We start from the raw sequence: 19,839 nt of genomic DNA, 5'->3' as shown, positions 1-19,839 counted from the left end.
GCTTTGGAATCAAGTAGAACCATGTGGCAATAAGTAAGTCAGTTAATCTTTTTAAAACTGAGGTTCCTCATCAATAAAATGGGAATAATTATATCTACTTTGCAGAGTTCTTGGGAAGGATTAAATTAGATAATGTACTATATGACATCATCACATTTAATGTTTACAGTGCTTGGCACATAGTAGGCACTCAACAAAATGATTACTATTATCATTACAATTCACTAAAGTCAGACACATCAATCTATCCTAAAAAGAGGCATGTTTTACATTTCCTAATAACTAATAAGAAAAATCATCCCAGTCCTGTCAGCTAAGTATGGACAAGGTATGCCTCTAGTGGGAAAGAGAATTGAGTGACAGGACCTCCAGGCTAATGATAGGGTTCAATCTGAGCTTTTTAGCCTTGATAACAGCAGAATAAGGATATCAAGAAAATGGCAGAAGGATAACCCTTGCCACAGACCAACTGCCTAATCAACCCAGTATTCAGCATCTGTCAGAATATCAAAGAATGGTTTATAGAAGAGCATGGCCTAATCTCTATGACCTAATAAAGCCTGAATATCCCTAATTCATCCTAAATTTCTAATCATTAATTTTCATCTAAACCCTTACTGAACTTCCCTGAAAGAAACATTTTGCCATATAAATAACTTTCTCTTTTAAAAATTGAGGAATATTTTTACTGTTTCCTCCATCACACCTGGGAAAACTTAAGCCCAAAGTTAGGACAGAAGTTAGAATAAACCCTTGTTTCTCAGCTGGAACTTCTAACCAGATATAGGTTTCTACTTAAAAAGACCTTTGATGATCACTGGAAGTGATGAGAATACAGGAAGCAAAGGATAAAAGAAATGACAGGACTTTTAAAATATTTTTTAAAAAACAGATGAAGAGGAAATGTGAGAACACTGCAATGACTTTGTCTTGGTCCTCAGATTTCTAGAGTTGACTCTGGAGTCTCAGGAGAGCAACAGGAATAGAAGGAAATCTCTTTAGGCAAATATCTATCAAAATCTATTTCCAGAAAACTTCTCTGGTAGGATTGGAAGCTTTTACAAAGCTAAAAGTAGCTGTCCTGAAATTTTCACTGCTAGGTTTAAATATTAAATTTACAACCTTAGGTGAAGTTTTACCTTTCTTGATGCAATTTCCCTCGAGGTCTTGAACATAACCTTCTAGGCAGTTCTCACACCAAAACCCAGTGGTGTTATGGAGGCAGTCGATGCACTCACCACTCTCAGGCTTACAAATCTTTGGAGTTTTAACTGGGTCCACGTGGCCATGACACTGGCATTCCATACAGATGCTGTCAGAATTGTAATAGCCATTGTCACATTCATTGCAGTTCTGGCCCATGTAACCATCTTTACACCGGACACATTCAGGTTCCAATTCACCGAGTTCTGACAGAGAACATCAAAATAATTTAGTAAAATTTCAAGCTACAATTGAAAATGCAAAACTACTACTAGTCCCCCCACCAAAACAGTTTACACACCCTGCCTACTATCTCCTCTCAAACTTAAGAAACACATGGAATTCAAACTAATAATTTACACCTTATTTATTAATTGTCCAGTTTGTTGTGAGAATGATAGGGCCACCCAGAAAATCCATTTAGGTAGAGAAGGAAAGAAGTGTGCTTACATAAAGAATCTGAGTAATTGAGATGGATAGGCACTCAAAATTTTTTTATTCCTTCCTCTTTAGTCATGTCAGATGGAACAAAATACAGTTTTAACAAAAACTTCCTCATCCCTCCCTCATGTCTCATTTCACATATGTATTTGGATTTGATGCAAATTCCTAGAAAGGAAAACCTATACTGTTTTTATAACTCCCTTTCACCTACAGCATCTAGAACTTTATCAACACACTTTCTACCTATTGATAATTGATTCACTGATATTTCCTCTAAAAATGAAGATTTAGGGAAAGGCCTTACTTATGATACAACTGCCTGTAGATGTCACTGCTGAACAAGGGCAGCGAAGGCATTCTTTAGTGGCATCAGGACTCTGATAAAATCCTTCTTTGCATTCTTCACAATGATCCCCTCTGCTATTATCCTGGCAATTTAAACAAGCACCTAAAAGAAGCAAATCATTTCAAGAAGTTAAAGATTTACTCTGAAAGCACAGTAACTTTAAATAAATCATACCTGCAACCAAAAAACCTTAAGAGTTAACCAGAAAAAGTTATCCAACAGAGATTGCACAGAGTTCAGTTTCTACCCCATCTTATTTCTATACTAAACAGGCATATCAGTTCTGTGTCCCCTACTAGATTGTAAACTCTGTGGGGAAAGTCTAGGTACATGACTAGAGTCGCAATAAACCCTTGTTGATTGACTGACTACATACCAAAAGCAGGCCAACAATTTGCAAAGAAAAAATAAAAACAACCTAAAGACCTATTAAAAGAAGAATAGATAAATTGTATTATTTTAATAGTTGGGATACTGTAGTTAAGTTAGTGAACTACACCATATGTATGAACACACATAAATCCTAAAAACAACATTGGTTGAAAAAAGCAAATTGTAGAATGATACATAAAGAAGGAGAGTGCTTACTTATTTTGTAAAAATTGATTGACTGAAATAAAAATTTTAAAAACCACACTAAACAATACTAAGCAAATGGATACATAATACTCTAGGCAGATGGATACATACATATGCAGTAAAAATTAAATCCAGACTAAGAGGGTATAGGCAAGTTATATGCTGTTTGTAGAGGGAGGGAGAAAAACGAGAGCACGGAAGAAAACAAAGAGGAAGAATTCCAGCTCTATTTCAAATTTTCTATTTCAAATATATAACTACAAATATGTATAAATATTAAGCAAAATACCAAAGTGTTAATATTTATTAATTCTTTGTTATATTATTCTCCATATTTTTTTAAGATTTTTTTTTTGATGTGGACCATTTTTAAAGTCTTTATTGAATTTGTTAAAATATTGCTTCTGTTTTTTATGTTTTTGTTTTGGCCCTAAGCCATATGAGATCTTAGCTCCCCAACCAGGGATCAAAACAACACACCACCCCCTGCATTGGAAGGCAAAGTCTTGACCACTGGACCACCAGGGAAGTCCCTCTCCATATGGTTTTATATTTAAAAATTCAAAATAAAAATGAAAACAATTAATAAAGAAAATGAAAAGGAAGGAGGCAAGCAAAGTTATGTGTTTCTTAATAATACTCCTTTGGTTCCCTACTAGTAAGGACATTCTACAGGTACTGAAGCAGCATAACACCTGCAAACAGGAAACAAAAATGTGTAGAGTAATTTACATTCTACAAAGATTCAAAGGGACACTCAGAACTCCTATTACAGAAATAAATGAGTAAACTCTACAAAGAGATCTAGGAAGACAATGAAATTTTTACATGATAAGCTAAATATAGTTCAGTGCAAAAGTATCATAAGTAATTTTATTTGATTTCTTTTCCTTACTAGTGAAATATTTACAAAAAAGGGGAGCAAGAATGAGGCTGTGGAATAAAATGGTCTGACAACTGGAACAAGATTTGAAAAACCAAAAGAATGAAAATTATTAACATACATCTCAAATCTCAATGCTTATGTGATTACAGCAAAGTTCCTTGAAACTTCATGAACTTATTCAGAAAGACATTTTTTTAAGTTTATTATATGAACACTTAACTCTGAATTAAATCAAATTTGCATGTAAATATCACTTTTAATCATATAATTTGTTAAGGCCTGATAGTGTTAATGATGTATTTCATATATGTAACAAAGTAGTATATCCTCATACGTTGATAAACACTTAAGGTACTGGTTTCTTCGCAGATCTTCTTATATCCTGATCCCTCTTTAGCTGTGTATCATTGTGACAATAAAAATAGCTGAAAAATACATACTAGGAAACTGTAGATTTTGTCTCTAAAAATAAAATAAATGTCAAAGTGTTCTGCAGGTTGGAAAAGTCAAAACCTGCTTTATGTATAAAATCTGTCTACCTGCTCTCCCCCTATTAAAAATGTCCAACGGAAATAATTTTCAAGAAAAATTTCTGATAACGTCCTAAACTTTAATACAAAAAATCTCAAAAATTAATAGTTCTGAAACAGAATAAGGATGCATTCCAATAACATGCCATTTGCAATGTGTCAAGAAAAGGTCTTATTAAAAAACAGTATATATATATGCTTTTAATACTTTGCTCCTACAATGTTACTGGACCTACATGCTTATTATTTTGGGGCTTTCTACTATTCTAGGTAAGACCTTCAAATGTTTGTCGTTGTGCTTATCACAATACAGCTTCACTCTCCTAAACCATTTATATTAGAATATTTAATATTTTTTCCAGAAGAATTTCTTATTTCAATTTGTTTTAGGTCACAAGCCGCAATGAGAAATCAGTAAGAAAAAATAAGCCTACATGGTAAATATGTTATCTGAAAAGTAAAGGAGGAAATAAGTATAACAATAAAACTCATCAGTTTTTAAAAACTTATCACTCTACATTGCTTTAAAAATAGCATGCACATGGAACACAGCTATAGAAAAAGAAAATTAATAAATTAAAGACAGATAAGACATAAATACACCAGAATGCTAACAATAGTTGTGAGGGGCAACAGTCCTTTAAGTGTTTTTTTCCCCTCTAATTTTTAAATTGTCTCTAATATGCACTTATCACTTTTACTTTTACTATCTTAATTTTTTTCTGATTACAAAATTAATACATTGTAAAATGTACCAAATGCATATTGTAAAATATTTCAAAAGCTCAAGCAATTTTAAAACATTTCATGTACAAAACTGAAGACTGATTTTTACAATAAAAATAAAGATCATAACTTTTAAAGTCCATATAGAGCAGGAACGAATAATATGAATTTGCTTTTCTAACAGCTTACAACTCCTCTTTGGGAGGCAACATAACATAAGAAAAATGGTATGTATTTCATGTCAGATATGAGTTCCATTCTGAGCTGAACCTCTTACAGCTATGTGACCTTCAGCAAATAGCTTCTCTGAGTTTCACTTTTTTAATATGTAAAATGGGATAATAATTCCTTGCCCAATGATTTAATGTAATGTAAACATTTCAGAGGGTATATGTAGATATTCCATAGGATATAATGCTTCAAATTCCTCCTCTACAAACTAGGAAAGCTTAACTAGATGAGATCTAAATTCCCTTTAAAATCTGAAATTTGAGAATCTTTCTTTTATGATAAATGACATATAAAAATTAGCTGAAGTGTAAATTTGTTCATTATGCTCTGCCTGGAACCTCCCAAATATAACAATACTGCCTTAAAATTCACATTTTCTTTGCTGAAAGATGGCCAAAGGAGCTAATCCAAAAAAAAGAATAAGTGTTTCCTGAAGATGATCTCATGCTCCTTGGCTAAGCATCAAAAAAATCTGGTGGGGGTAACCAAGAAAATAACTGGTCAAAGAAAAGAATGTAGGGTTCTTTTCCAACCAAATTCAGTGACAAAGCTTTGAAACCATAAATCGCCACCTGTAAAAAGCCTTTTCCTTATTTATTTCGTTACCTCTAGTTCACATATAAACCTGTCAGAAATGCAGCAAGGTACTTTGTTATAAAAAGAAATGCCTAATCTTCTCTATGCAACAGAAGACAAACTTCAACCTGTTAAACAGAAAGGCCAGCCTAAGCAAACAAGGGAGAGGGTAACAGAAGATAAGGTCAGAGAGAAAGGCAGAGGCCCAAAAAATGTAGTCATGGAAGGAAGTTTGAATTTTATTCCAAGAGGGATAGGAAGACTTTGGAGGGTCTGAGTATGCGAACGACATGATCTGGTTTTACATTTTTAAAAGATCACGCTGGTTGTTATGTGAGACTGGACTGTGGTGGGGTGGGGGTCAGAGGATGAGAGGACAAGAGAGAAGGCAGAATGGTCAGATGACAGCGTGTCAAAGTAATTCAGAGAGATGACAGTTGCTTAGACAAGGATGATAGCAATGAAGGTCATGTTGAATGTCAGGCTGACAGAACTTGCTGACGGACTGCATCTGCAGTAAGGAAAAGAAGCAAATGTGGCTCCTATGGTGCCAGTCACCAAAATGAAGAACACTAGGAGTAAAGTGGGCTTAGCTTATATAGTAAAATAAAGAGTTGTTTTGGATGTGTTAAGGCTACCTTGCCACTTAGAGCAGCGGTCCCCAACCTTGTGGCACCAGGGACTGGTTTCATGGAAGACAATTTTGCCATGGACAGGGGTGGGGGGGTGGGGGGATGGTTCAGGCAGTAATGTGAGCGATGGGGAGCGATGGGGAGCGGCAGAGAAAGCTTCACTTGCTCGTCCGCCGCTCACCTCCTGCTGTGAGGCCTGGTTTCTAACAGGTGGCGGACTGGTACCGGTCCACTGCCCGAGGGTTGGGGATCCCTGACTTAGAGCATTCAAATGAAGATGTCAAGTGCACTGTTAGATGTTTGAGTGTAGAGATCAAGGGAGAAATGTAAATCTGGTAATTAGCTCATTTGGAGATGGCATTTAAATTAAATCCAAGGGACTGAATGAGATCATTTAGGGAGAGTATAAATGCAGAAGACAAATGTGTCAAGACAAACAAACCTCTGAGGCACTCCAGTGCTTATAGGTGAAAAGAAGATCTAGCAGAGCTGACTGAGGAGGGGAAAAAAAAAAACAGGAAAGTGTGATATCTTAAAGCTAATTCTTTTTTTTTTTTTTTTTTTTTTTTTTATGCAGTACGTGGGCCTCTCACTGTTGTGGCCTCTCCCGTTGCGGAGCACAGGCTCCGGACACGCAGGCTCAGCGGCCATGGCTCACGGGCCCAGCCGCTCCGCAGCATGTGGGATCTTCTCGGACCGGGGCACGAACCCGTGTCCCCTGCATCGGCAGGCAGACTCTCAACCACTGCGCCATCAGGGAAGTCCCATGTGTGATATCTTAAAGTGAAGAAAGTCACTGAGGAATGAAGGATGAAGGAGTGGTCAACTCAGTCAAGCTACTGACAAGTCAAGGTACTCACCATGAGACACTATGAATACACGAAGTCGCCTTAAATTCTTACAAAGAAGTACACCATGTGAACATAAAGTTTTAGCTTAAAAATGACAGTCCCTCCCACCTCCATTTTAAGGGAAGTATGTGTTCAATAAAATCTAGAAAAATACAGGAGAATAGAAACAAGATAAAAATCACCCAAAGAAATCTGTTATTAAGATTTTGAATACTTTTCCTTGCCTCTCTCCTTATATAGAGAAGTTTGGGTTTTGCTTTTTAAATAGTCTAAACATATGGCACATGTCATTGTATACCCTGCTTCTTTCACTCTCTCATGTCGTTATATTTCATTCTTTAAAACATTTTCATGGCAACATAATAATAGTTGCCATTTACTGACTGCTTGTAATTAGCCAGGCACTGTATAAACATATAGCACTGAATGTTCACAGCATCCCATTAGGCAGTTACTGTTATAATCCCAAATTTCTAAGTGAAAAAACAAGGCTAGGTAATTTGTACAATGTAAGTCAAGATTTCACTTTCTGTGCTCTTATCATGTATTGCCTAGATAACATAATTTGCTTCATTCCCCGCTGTTAGAAATAGAGTTGTCTTATTTTTTAGAATTATAACTGCCACTGTGGTGAGCATCTTTGAACATAAAGCTTTTTATGAATTTCAAATTATTTCCTAAGAATTGATTCCTGGAAACAGAATTACTGGATCAGGGAAATATTTTTAAGACACATTTCTTTCCAAAATATTTTTCTCAATATACTGTATCATGAAAAGGTTACTTTAAAAATCTACTTCAATCTAAAACACAAGGTATAGATAAAGACTAGGCGGGTGGGGGAAATAAGAACTGCAAAAACACAGTAAGTGGCCACCAGAGGGCAACCGTATCACAACACTGTTGAAAAAAAATCTTTTCAAAGTTTGAGACAAAAGGAAAGACTGATTTTATATTAAGCTGGCAGTTTTATATTATTTGCACTCTTTCACATTAGATTCCACTTTTATTATATTTCCAGAGAAACCATTTATTTCTTATTACTAGCTGCTTTAGAAATCATAACCATGAAAAGGATTTCTTTTGCCTTAAATTATCTCCTGAGCAAAAACAGGTTGGGATTTATGTGACACTAAAGAAAGCTACCTCGCTGCTGCAAGGAAAATTAGAAATGAGAACCAGCAATGTAGACTGCTTCCTGGTACCATAAATGACCTAGGGAGCAATTTAAATCAACTCAGCATGATGAAGCATTTCTGTTGTTATCCAGGATTGAAACTCATCTTTGCTCTGTAAGTTTCTCCATTCATTTGTTCATTTATTCAACAAAAATTTAGCAAATACTTACTATGTGCAAATATCTTTACTAAATATTGTATAAAATGGTGAACAAAGCTGGTATGAAACTTACAATGTAGTGAATAAACCATATATGACTCATAATCACAAATAAATATATAATTACAAACTGTGATATGTGCTATGAAAAAAATACAAGTGTATATGAGAGTGTATAATTGGGAATTATCATTTAGCCTGGAGCATGAACTGCTTTCTAATGAAGTCACTTTTAACTGAAGGCCTGAAGGAAGGATATGGTTTAATAAGGCAAAGGGGCCAGGGGTGGGGGTACAGGTATATTAGAAAGACCATTCTAGGCAGAGGAAAGATCATGTATGAGAATCTTGGGACAGGGGAACATAACACGTTTTAGGAGTAGAAGCCAGTATGACTGGATCACAAACAGTAAAGAAAAAGAATAGCACAAAATAGAACTGGCAAGTAGGCAGGGACCAGATCACATAATTGAAAAAAAAAAAACACAATTTCTTCTAAATCAATTTGTTTCACCACAGACTACAGGATTAGAATGAAGAATAAGATTTCAACACATTTTTTCCAGGGTACTTTCTTTTCAAATATTCTACTACCTTGGTCTCATAAAAACACTTGTACTTGTCAGACTAGTATGTTCTGATTTTTTTTGTTGGGGAAAAAAAGATTTCCAAGGAAGTATCTCTAATCCTTACATTTAGGAAAACTGAAGAGCAGAAAAGCTAATTGTCTTTAGTTTTAAATCGTTTAACTAAGTAAGCCTAGATGTGGTTTTCTTTGTTTTTATACTGCCTACGGTTTGCTGAGCTGTTTGAATCTGTGGGTTGATGTCTTTCATTAATTTGGAAAACTCTTGGACATTATCTCTTTAGATATTTGCTTCTGTCCCAATATCTCTCCCCTTTATTCTGAGCCTTCAAGTACATTTATGTGAGACCTTTTGGCTATTTCCCACATGTCTTTCCTGCTCTGTTCTTTCCATTGCATTTTTTTTCTCCATGCTGCAGTTTGGATATTTCAAATTGAGCTGTATTTAAATCTACTAACCTTGTCTTCACTGTATACAATGGTATATAACCTTGTCTTCACAGTATATACTGTATACTTCTGTTAAGTCCATGCAATGAGGTATTAATTTCAGACATACTTTTCAGTTCTAGAGTATTCTTTTGATTATTTTTTATAGATTCCAAATCTCTTGAAATTTTGCCTCTTTTCATCTATTTTGTCTGTTTTTTCCTCTATTTTCTTAAAATATTAATTTTAGTTATTTTAAAGTCATTTTATGCTACCTCTAATACTTGGGTCATCTGTGGGTCTGCTTCCATTGTTTTTCTCTTTATTATTGGTCACATTTTCCTACCTGAGCATTGTCTAGTGTTTTGATTGCCAGACACAATGTACAAAGAACCACAGATGATTCCCCTTTCCTCTGTTAGACAGATATAATGAGAGGATCACCTCAATTCAATCAGAAATTGAGATAGGTGGAGGATGGACTGCAATATTAGTATGAATCAGTTCACCTATGGTTCATCACTACTTCTTGGTCATGACCCTCTAAGGCTTTTGACTGAAAACCTAACAGGCATGTGTCTCCTCAGATCTGAAATACTGCAAGAGATTAGTACTTCCCTTAAGTAATGTGAGCCTAAGTCCCACTCCACACACCTCTGAATCTGGCAATGTCTTGAGAGAGAGATGGTTGTATGTTGTAGCAGGTCCTCTCTTTCTAAAGAGATTTTGTCTCCTAAGCACCACAAGACTGAGAAATTTCTTTCTACCTTTTGGGACAGCCTTCCATCTCCTGCACAGTCAGCTTATGTCCTGTGGGAAAATTGGCCTTGTGTTTAGGGCTCCTCTAGTTTCCAATTCATCACGCGAGCCCCAAATGACTGCCAGAAGCTCTTCTTGTATCTCTTTCCTCAAGAAGAATTCTTTTACTTGGACCAAGCCTGCTCCTTAGTCTGTGCCCAGAATCAGCAATGTCCCTTGAAAGGAAAAAGGCTGGGTGATCATCAGCTTACTTAGAAATACCCTGTCTGGAATTTTAGTTCATATAGTTTTCCTTTCTTCCATGGATCTCCAACCAATATGATTTTTGAAATTTATATATGTTTTAAAGTTGTTGTAGCAGGAGTTTGGCTTGCTATGACCTATTAAATCCTACTTAGAAGAGAAAGACCCTTACAAACTATTTGGGAGAATCAACTCATAGATGAAGGACTTCAAAGTGAAAAGAACAGTGGACTAATTATATAAAAAGGTAAGGAAAATGTGTACCTGTGAGGGCATCACAACTGGCAGACCGATTATTGCATTGGCAGGGCAAGCAGCCATTCTTATTAAAGTCATAATATCCATCTTGGCATCTATCACATGAAGAGCCGGTGACACCCACTTTGCACTGACATTTCCCAGAACTGCAAATAAAAGCAAAGACAATGAACAAAAGTAAATAAGTTTGAAAGTTTTGTTGCCTAACATCCCATCATAGATGATCTTGATGTAGAAATAGTTTCAACTAGATTCTAATCACTAGATGTACTGAGTGATTTTTATTTTGAATTGGAAGTTGAGCAGCTTCATGACTATATTAATTCAATTAACATAGTACTAACACTAATCATTTTTGACAATTTAATCCTCTGCACTTGGGTAGTTTAAAATAGATGATAAAGGAACCATGGAGAGTACAAGTCCCTGGTCCTTCAAAATCTTTATTTACTAAAAGCACTGGGGCACAGAACTGGCACTACTGCTACATCTCATTCCTGAATCATTCCACAGTTCCCTCAGAATCCACACTGCCCAATCTGGAGAAGAAATACCACCCACCCCTCATGCAATCTAGCTTTTGGCTGAAGAATATGAAGGCCAGGACCTTAATGAATGTGCTGGAAACTCGACATGATTTTCTACTTTAGGTCAATGCTGTATTAAAATATTTCTGATAATTAACTGGAATTCACAACTAAGTAAATATGACTATAATGGGGACCTCTGTTGGTTTCTGAGTTAAAACCATATAAAAATTCTAGATTGTCAACCCAAAAAGAAGACTAAAAATCTAAAGTAAGAAAAATATTTTATTTAGTATCCCATCTCTTCCTATTAACCTGTTTTCTTAGATGTCAATTACATCAGTGACATCATCTCTCTCTAATCAGTGAAACTTATATCTTTGTTGTAATTTTCACCTCTCCTCTCTCTACCCCATGCTCTTCCAATCACTCCCTCAAATCCAATATATCACCAATTTCGGTCAAATTTTCTTTCAAATTTTCTCTTGTTATTTACTCTATAGTCACCCCTCTTAGAATATCTTTCCTCTTCTTCACCTCTCAAACTTTTTCCTGCTTTCATGCTCATCTTTTCCCATGAAACTCTTCCCTGACTGGTCAACAGAGATCTTTTGGCCTCCTGACATCACATACTCTATACCATACATTTTATTCCTAATTATGGACTTTTCTATATTCTTTCATATATGTACTCTTGTTTCTCTAGTTAGATTGGTAAAGACCTGAGGCAAAGGCCATATCATGCAGTTTTTTAAAAGGTTATCTTCAACCTTTTAAAGGTTGAAGCCTTTAAACACTATTCCTAGGCTCCTAGCATGAGCCTAGGAATAGTGTACTCTAACTATTTTCATGTCATACATCTTACTCGGTAAGTTTGCTGAGTTCAGGGACCATATCTTAGCCATCCTGGTATGCTCAGATTCTAGTATAGTTCCTGGTTTGCTACAGGCACTTAATATATGCTTGATAAATAAATGCTCAATACACAAACTGAGTTTTAGAGTTAAGCACTGGAAGGGAAAAAGAAAGATGAAAGACTATACTAATTACTAGAGTTCTCAAAACAGCTAAAGTACTTTCCCTTTTTCAACCTTTCTTTATATGCTCATTCTGGACATCAGGTTTTTAGACTTCATCTCAGTAAAATTTTGGCACCAGTCATATTGGATGGGAGACAATATAAGGTAGAACTGCATTTCAATATAATTATTTTAGAGACCGAGCTCCTAATTATGAGCCCCTATGGGGTTGTTCATTTTAGTTCAGAAGACTAAGCTAAAATTATTAATACTTACACAGCTCTTACACATGTCAGTTAAAGTAATCCCCTACTGCTTCCCATATTCCTATTTCTGTAATAAAAATAGAAGTTCTAAATTTGAGTTATTGGAACTTTGCAGAATGGAAGTAAAGCAATTTTCAGCTGTGTGTATTCTATTTGTAGCATACAAACCTAAGAATTATTTTTTTAATTTGAGATGTGCCTCTCTGTTTATCAGCATGCCCTGGGCTAAATAATGAGGCTTTTGCCTTCTATCCTAAAAAACTATTTTGAGCAGCTAGAGTTGAAGTTTACTTCTCTCTCCCACTTACTATGGTTCTTTGCAATATCCCAGGGTATGCCAAAAAGGAGTAGAAAAACAGTTGTACCTGGTATATTTTTAAGGCATAACTCAAAACCATTCCAGAAAGGAAAGAAAGCCAGGCTTTTGTAAATAATAAATACTTAACATATCTTAGAGCCTTATATCCTAAGAAGTCACCTATCAAACTCTGTATTTCTATCTTAAAGCTGCCTAATATACTTGGTTACGTAATTTCTTGACTTACAAATAATTTTACAGAAAGTGTAAAATGGAACAATGTCATCATTTATTGAGAGTCTATGTCAATAAATATATATTCTCTCTAATCCTCAAAATAACTCTACAAGGTGGCGGTCATAACCCTCATTTTACTACTGAGGGAATTCAGAGGGTTAAAGTTACTGTCCACACCTAGTAAAGGCAGGTTTATTTATACAAAGCCAGACTTTCCCACTCTGCTACCAACTCTTTCCTCAGCTTAACTCTATATTTGTACAGAAAATCTGACTGCCAAATAATCTGATACCCACTTACGTGTCAAGCTTCATTCTGTAGATTCCAAGCACCAAAATTCACCATTTATTTAGGTTCTGACCCCAGTGAGCTGTTTCTGCCTTGCCCAGAATAAATCCCACTCTCTTTCTCACTGCCAGTAAATTTCAGGTCTTCCTTAACAAAAGCTGAGAGTTCTTTCTGCTTGAAGAGACTGCAGCCTAACAAAGTCCAAGGTTCTCAGAGACACAAGCCCAGATATTTTGATGTTTAGTTAAAACTTAATTAAAGCTTGTATCGATCATACTATAGAAGATGATTATTCTCTTTAAAAATCCAACAGAAATGTACATTTCCAAGTCTCTCAAGTAACTTTGCAAAAAAGAAAACAACCGAAAAAAAAAACCCGAAAAGCCCACCTGCATACATATACGCAGTCTTACACCAGAATACCCCAAGGTATTTAAAGACCTAGCAAAGTAAATCTGTATTCGTCAAATATGAAGTTCAGGATTATCTTATGGCTCAACAAGAAGGAATCAGTCAACTTAAGTCTCACTATACTGTCAGAAAATTATAAAGGATATAATGTACCTTTTGGAGACTGGCCTTAGCCAATTTCCAAGGCTTTAAAAATGTTAATCAAAATATGCTTGCTCCCCATTTCTCTATAGACATTAGGTTATTTGGTATACAAAAGAATAAACAGTTACTTTTAATGGCAGTGTTTGCCCAATCCACCATCTATAAGAAAAAGGTATTACCTTGGAATACCTAATCACCTAATAATATCTCATAACCATAATATAGCCAGTGTTCCCAAAGTAGTTGCTATTCCTGTAAGTGACCTTTCTCTTCATAGTTCTGCTCTAGACACTCAGAAGACTGATATAAGCAGGCATCTTTCTCCCTGGAAAATATGCTCCTTAGTTCTTCATTTAAAAAAAAAAGTGGCTTTATGAATCTTGATGAGGTGGTTGACTAGTCTAGATACCATGCATCACTTTTCCTGGGTAGATTTTAAAACAACAAGAAAGGAGGTGTTTTTTCTCTATTTAAAAAATATATATAGAATGGAGTGGGGAAGTTTGGTTGTGAGCCTGCAACTAAGTAGTGCTTTTCCATCATGTTACTCATGGCCCATGGCCAATTTCTGCATGTATAAGAATTAAATCACTCAGCAAATATAAAGCTTTCCCTGTGTGACTTCTTTTATAGAATAAAGCCTTTACAACACCGCTTTTCATGGTCTCCTTCTGTTAAAGACCGCTGAATGCTTTTTGAAGCAAAGGTCAATGATATAAATGCAATGAAATTTTTTAAAAAAAGAAAAGAAAAAAAAGGCCTGTTAACAGACCACTTATGCTTATCCATAGGTTTAAAATGAAAGAACCAAAGACTCACATCTTCATATCTGGAGAATAAGGGCACAGAGCTGGATTTTGAAAAGTCAGAAATCGATACTACTGAGATCAACTAACAGAGAATTTAAGATGGAATTTCCTCATCTGGCATCACTTTTTATAGACATGAGTTAGTTGCTAGTAAAGAACTAATGAAATATGGATAATTATATCAGAAAGAAGAATATGGAATTATTTATAAAGGAAGCACAAACATTGTGGAACTAAGCTACACTAAGTATACTAAACATATATTATACATTCTTAAATTACCCCAGACAGAATTATCAGATTTTCTTATGGTGTCAGTGCTTAGTTATAGAATTTATCACACTCACAGGTGTGAACAACTATTACAAGGTTTAAACACTTGAAAAATTCTCTCTTAAAAGGTAAACAAAGAATGTATTTTCTGACATGAAGTTATTAGTTTTTCAAAAGGAAATTCAATGGTGTGTCATCTCAAGATATTGTACATATTTATGTCATACAAGTACTAACCAAAATATCATTTTAAAGGTTCTGTTTTAAGATGAGTGGGTGGAGAATCTTCAGAATTTCCATTATTTTACTAGGGTAGGAAGGGTGGAACACAGGAAGGAAGGTATCAGGGTCTATGGAAAATTCATAGCCTGAGGAGACAGAGAGAGCTTGGTTCAAATTCCAGTTCTGCTAGTAACTAGCTGGGACTAAGTTCTTATTCTATCTTGGACTCAGTATTCTCATTTGTAAAATGAAGATAATTATACCAAACTTTGTAAAGTTCTTGTGAGGATTAAAGATCACATATGCAGGGTACTTAGCACAGTGTCTGGCACATAATCAGTACTCAAAAATGAAAGAACTATGAAGATGATGACAATGGTCCTAGATCTTTAATTTTTTCTGTGAATTGTAAAGAGAATGAGTTAGAATCTCTACTAGGCGAAAACAGACAAGATTATTTACTTTTAAAATTCTGTTAACAAACCTAGAAAAATGGCAAGAATTTATGGGGTAATTACTAGTTTGGAGCAAAAATGTGGCTAGGAAAAGACAGCACATTATGAACACATGGTAGAAACAGTTTTTGGAAAGAAAATTTAAAAATTGAGAAGGGAAAGAATCAGCAAAATCCTACATTAGGTGGGACCAAAGCCAGCAAGAACTGATATGCTTTTGTACCAACTAGCTAATTGATTTAACTTTTTTCTAAATTGCCAAATGTCTTGACATGTTTGACATTATCAAAAACATTGTCTATTTTCTTCCTAAGATTTACAAGGTATAAATTATGTGCATGGCATACCTTTATATATAATGTTATCAATTTTAATTCAAACAGTCACAGAGTAACTACAAAGGTATAGTTCTAATTAGGGGAAATTAATTTATTCAGAAGCCTTGCTTTTCCTCCTTCCTTCTTCCTGAGACAGCTTACATGTTGTCACTCTGACATGGAAAGAACAAGAAACAGAAAAAGAGAGATAATTAAATGTATCAATTTTCTTCTTCTGCCTCTTTTAATAACTAAAAGCAATTTAGTTTAGGAAGAGACTTAAACTACTAGTTAAAACAGAGTCTGAAATTAGAAAATTGCTGATTGCAAGCTCTCCCAATATATTAAAAATAATATTAAAAGGCAGCTAGCTTTTTCTAACCAGAAAAAGCTTTTACATGGGAAAATAAACAACATGAAAAGTTATTAACAATCCTTAATATCATGTTTGGCTCACGGTTTGTAAAGGTAATGAAAAAAATAGTTTCTCCTTTTTGTGAAAGAAACTCAATAATCAGACATTTTGGCAAAAGACTATTTGCATTTAGTGTTCCTCTGTCTTTCTACCATCATGGAAAAGACCATTATGCAATGAGCAAAGCTCCTTTTCTGGAGGAAAAAAGAAGATAGCTTTATTGTTGAAAACATTGGGCTATTATGCTAAACATTCCTTGTTTTTATGTTTAGAGGAAATTCATATTTGAACAGAAATTCTTAATACTCAAAAAGGGCACTGCCTAAGTGTAAAAATATTTTCTGATAGCTGGTCTTACCAAAATCAAATTTAAAATTTTATTTGAAAAGCCAGAAGTAAAACTTAATGGTAAAAAAAATAAAAGTATCATATTTCCAGAGCCACAACTTGGGAGGGCAAACTTAAACTAGGAAAGTTATTTTTTATTTCCTTCACTTTTTTTTAATGGAAGAAATATAGCCATAAGAATTCACAAACCCACACAATTACTCCATTATTTGATAGTGATTTCTGCATTTCAGAAGTCATTTTAAAAACAGAAAAAGCATGAAGTCCCAGTATCATCTTCTTGAAAAGATGATGCTTCTCACATGTTAACATTTGTATTCTTTTGTAACCACTGTAAAAGGTTTGCTTAGTAAAACAACAATTATTAATACTTAATTTGTTTTCACGCTGAGTTCTAAAAATTAACTTGTAGCGCTTAGAATTTAGAACTCATTTTCTCACAGAAATGACAGCATAAGTGGTGGCTTAGTTTCCAGATGAGCGAACAAAAACCTATTTAACTCAAAATGTTGATATCAACAGTACTGAGGACCAAGTAAGTCCTAACTAAGCCTTTGTGTTCTGAACCCTGTACGGGGTGGAGTGGTCAGGGGGCAATATTAACATTTATTGAATTCCTACTATGGGGTTATAAATAAAGTGCATAGAGCAATATTTATCTATGCATTACTTAATTTTGTCCTTACAATATGACATTCATTAGTTTCAGTTTTGTCACTTTCTTGCTGTTTGATTATTGGGCAAGTTAAGTTTCCACACCTGAAAAATAAGAATAATAAGCCCTGTTTCAAAAGACTGTAATCATTGGCTAAATTTACATATTTAAGTGTCTTCCGAATATTAGTAGCTCCATATATGGTAAAGTACTAATATTGTCAACATCTCCAATTGTTAGAAAATCTGCAATGTGAACGACTCAATTTTTGAGGTCACACAGCCAGAGAATAATCAGAATCAGAGCCTAGGTCTTCTGCCTGCTAATACGATGTTTTTTTCTCTCTCTTGTATATTACAGATTACCTCTATGTACATAATGAAAGCAATTCAGAAGGATTTAATGTGCTCATCTCTATAGACTTGCAATACTCCTAGAAGAAGCTTTTATGTTGATCTTCTCCTGGCTCAGTCGTCAATCATTTAAATATCTGATCCTCAGTTGAATGAGACTTTAAAACAATTGCCAAAGAAATAAGACATTGCTTCCGATCTGTCTCAATACAATGACAAGACTTAGAAGCTCGTTTCCTACCTGTATCTAGCACTATTTGCAAATGCCCCTATAACAGCCAGTTTCCTTGCAAAGCTTTCTTTTCCCCCCTACCAACTTTATTGATATAATTTTGCAAAAGTTTTTCAGTCTTCATTTTTAAATTATGAAATATTCTTTCAAAAGTAGACAAATTTAGGGCTTCCCTGGTGGTGCAGTGGTTAAGAATCTGCCTGCCAATGCAGGGGACACGGGTTCAAGCCCCGGTCCAGGAAGACCCTACATGCTGCAAAGCAACTAAGCCCGTGCGCCACAAGTACTGAGCCTGCACTCTACAGCCCGCGAGCCACAACTACTGAAGCCCACATGCCTAGAGCCTGTGCTCCTCAACAAGAGAAGCCACCGCAGTGAGAAGCCCACACACCGCAACGAAGAGTAGCCCCCGCTCGTTGCAACTAGAGAAAGCCCACGCACAGCAACAAAGACCCAAAGCAGCTGAAAATAAATAAATAAAATAAATAAATTTATTTTTAAAAAAAACAGAAGTAGACAAATTTAAAGACAATACAATCATCTTTGAGTTATTTAAAGAACAATAAACTCAAAACTTTGATACCCACTAGTGAGACATTTGAAGCCCCTTAAGTGGCCCTCCTCAACTGCACCCTTTCTCTTGCCCCAGAAGCAACTAAGTTTTAATCATTCTTTAGCTTTTTAAGAGGGCCACTTACTATGTATTACTAAATAATATATAGTTTTGCCTGCTCTTAAACTTCATTAATAAAAATAATTATGTATAGTTTGATTCACTATTTTCTTGCTCAGTAGAATATTACGTTTTTGAAATTCATCACTGTAAATTTGTATAGCTGTAGTCATTCATTTTTCTCTGCTGTATATTTCATCATATGAATATAACCCTATGTATTTATTCATTCTTCTAGACATTTGGGCTGTTTTCATTTGTTATTATGGATACCAAAGGCTTCTGTGAACCTTCTTGTATGTCCCTTCTGGTACACATGAGCATGTTTTTCTCTAGGGTATTTACCAAGGAATGGAAGAGCAAGGTAATAGTTTGTGCATGATCAACTTTACTAGGCAATGCCTAACTGTTTTCCAAAGTGGTAGCGACAATTTACACTCCCATTACTAGTGGAATAGTGGTCTCATTGCTCTGTATCCTCACCAATGCTTGATGTCATCAACTTTTTAAATTTTGGGCAATTTGGCAGCTTGAAGTGGTATCACGTTCTGGTTTTAAATTGCATTCTCCTGATTATTAATGAGATGGAACATGTTTTCTGGAACATGTTTTCACGTTTATTAGCCATTTAAGCTTCCTCTTCTATGAAGAGTCTGCCCAAGTATTTCTGACATTGATTTGTACACATGCTTTATGTATTCCTGGAAAAGCAAACCTTTAACAGTATAATGTGCTACAATTATCTTCTCTCAGTTTGTGCCTTGTCTTTCCACTCTTTTCATAAGTTTCGTAGTTTAATGAAGTGTTAAGATATGAACTCTGGAGCTTAACCACCTGGATTCAAATCCTGGTTTTATCACCTACTAGCCATATGACCTTAAGTAAATCATTTAAACTCTTTGTGCCTCAGTTTTCTCACTTATAAAATGGAGAAAATAATAGTACCTCTCTTATAGGTTTGCTGTGACGATTAACTTAGTTAATGTGTCAAGCATATAGTACAGTGCCTGACACATAGTAAAGACTATGTAAGTACTGTCATAACATTAACATTATTGCTTAGGAAATCCTTCCCCACCTCAAGGTCATTAAGACGCTTTATGTTTTGCCTTTCACATGTAGGTCTTTAATCCACCTGATCTTTATTTCTGCATATGAAGAAAGTTAGAGGTCCAATCTCATTTTCTTCCTTACAGATAATCAAAGCTCTAGTACAATTCATAGAAAAGTCCATGCTTTTATACTTTAATACTTCCTATGCCATATGTCAAATGTCTTCAC

The 19,839-nt window shown here is 35.1% G+C and overlaps 1 protein-coding gene across 1 annotated transcript in view; it reads right to left on the bottom strand.

Annotated features, from left to right (window-relative positions):
* MEGF9 (multiple EGF like domains 9) overlaps nt 1-19,839 on the bottom strand; it is a gene marked incomplete at its 5' end in the record, with an annotated part of 84,926 nt that overhangs the window by 5,305 nt on the left and 59,782 nt on the right. The window contains 3 exons of the mRNA XM_082656566.1: nt 1,140-1,409; nt 1,952-2,095; nt 10,623-10,762. Of these exons, the coding sequence (XP_082512692.1) occupies nt 1,140-1,409; nt 1,952-2,095; nt 10,623-10,762 (554 nt within the window). The remainder of the gene's footprint in view (nt 1-1,139; nt 1,410-1,951; nt 2,096-10,622; nt 10,763-19,839) is intronic.

Source organism: Grampus griseus, assembly GCF_964374135.1.
Source record: "Grampus griseus genome assembly, chromosome: 6".
In the NCBI taxonomy this organism is placed as follows: Eukaryota; Metazoa; Chordata; class Mammalia; order Artiodactyla; family Delphinidae; genus Grampus; species Grampus griseus.
This window is presented reverse-complemented; position numbering and strand designations above follow the sequence as displayed.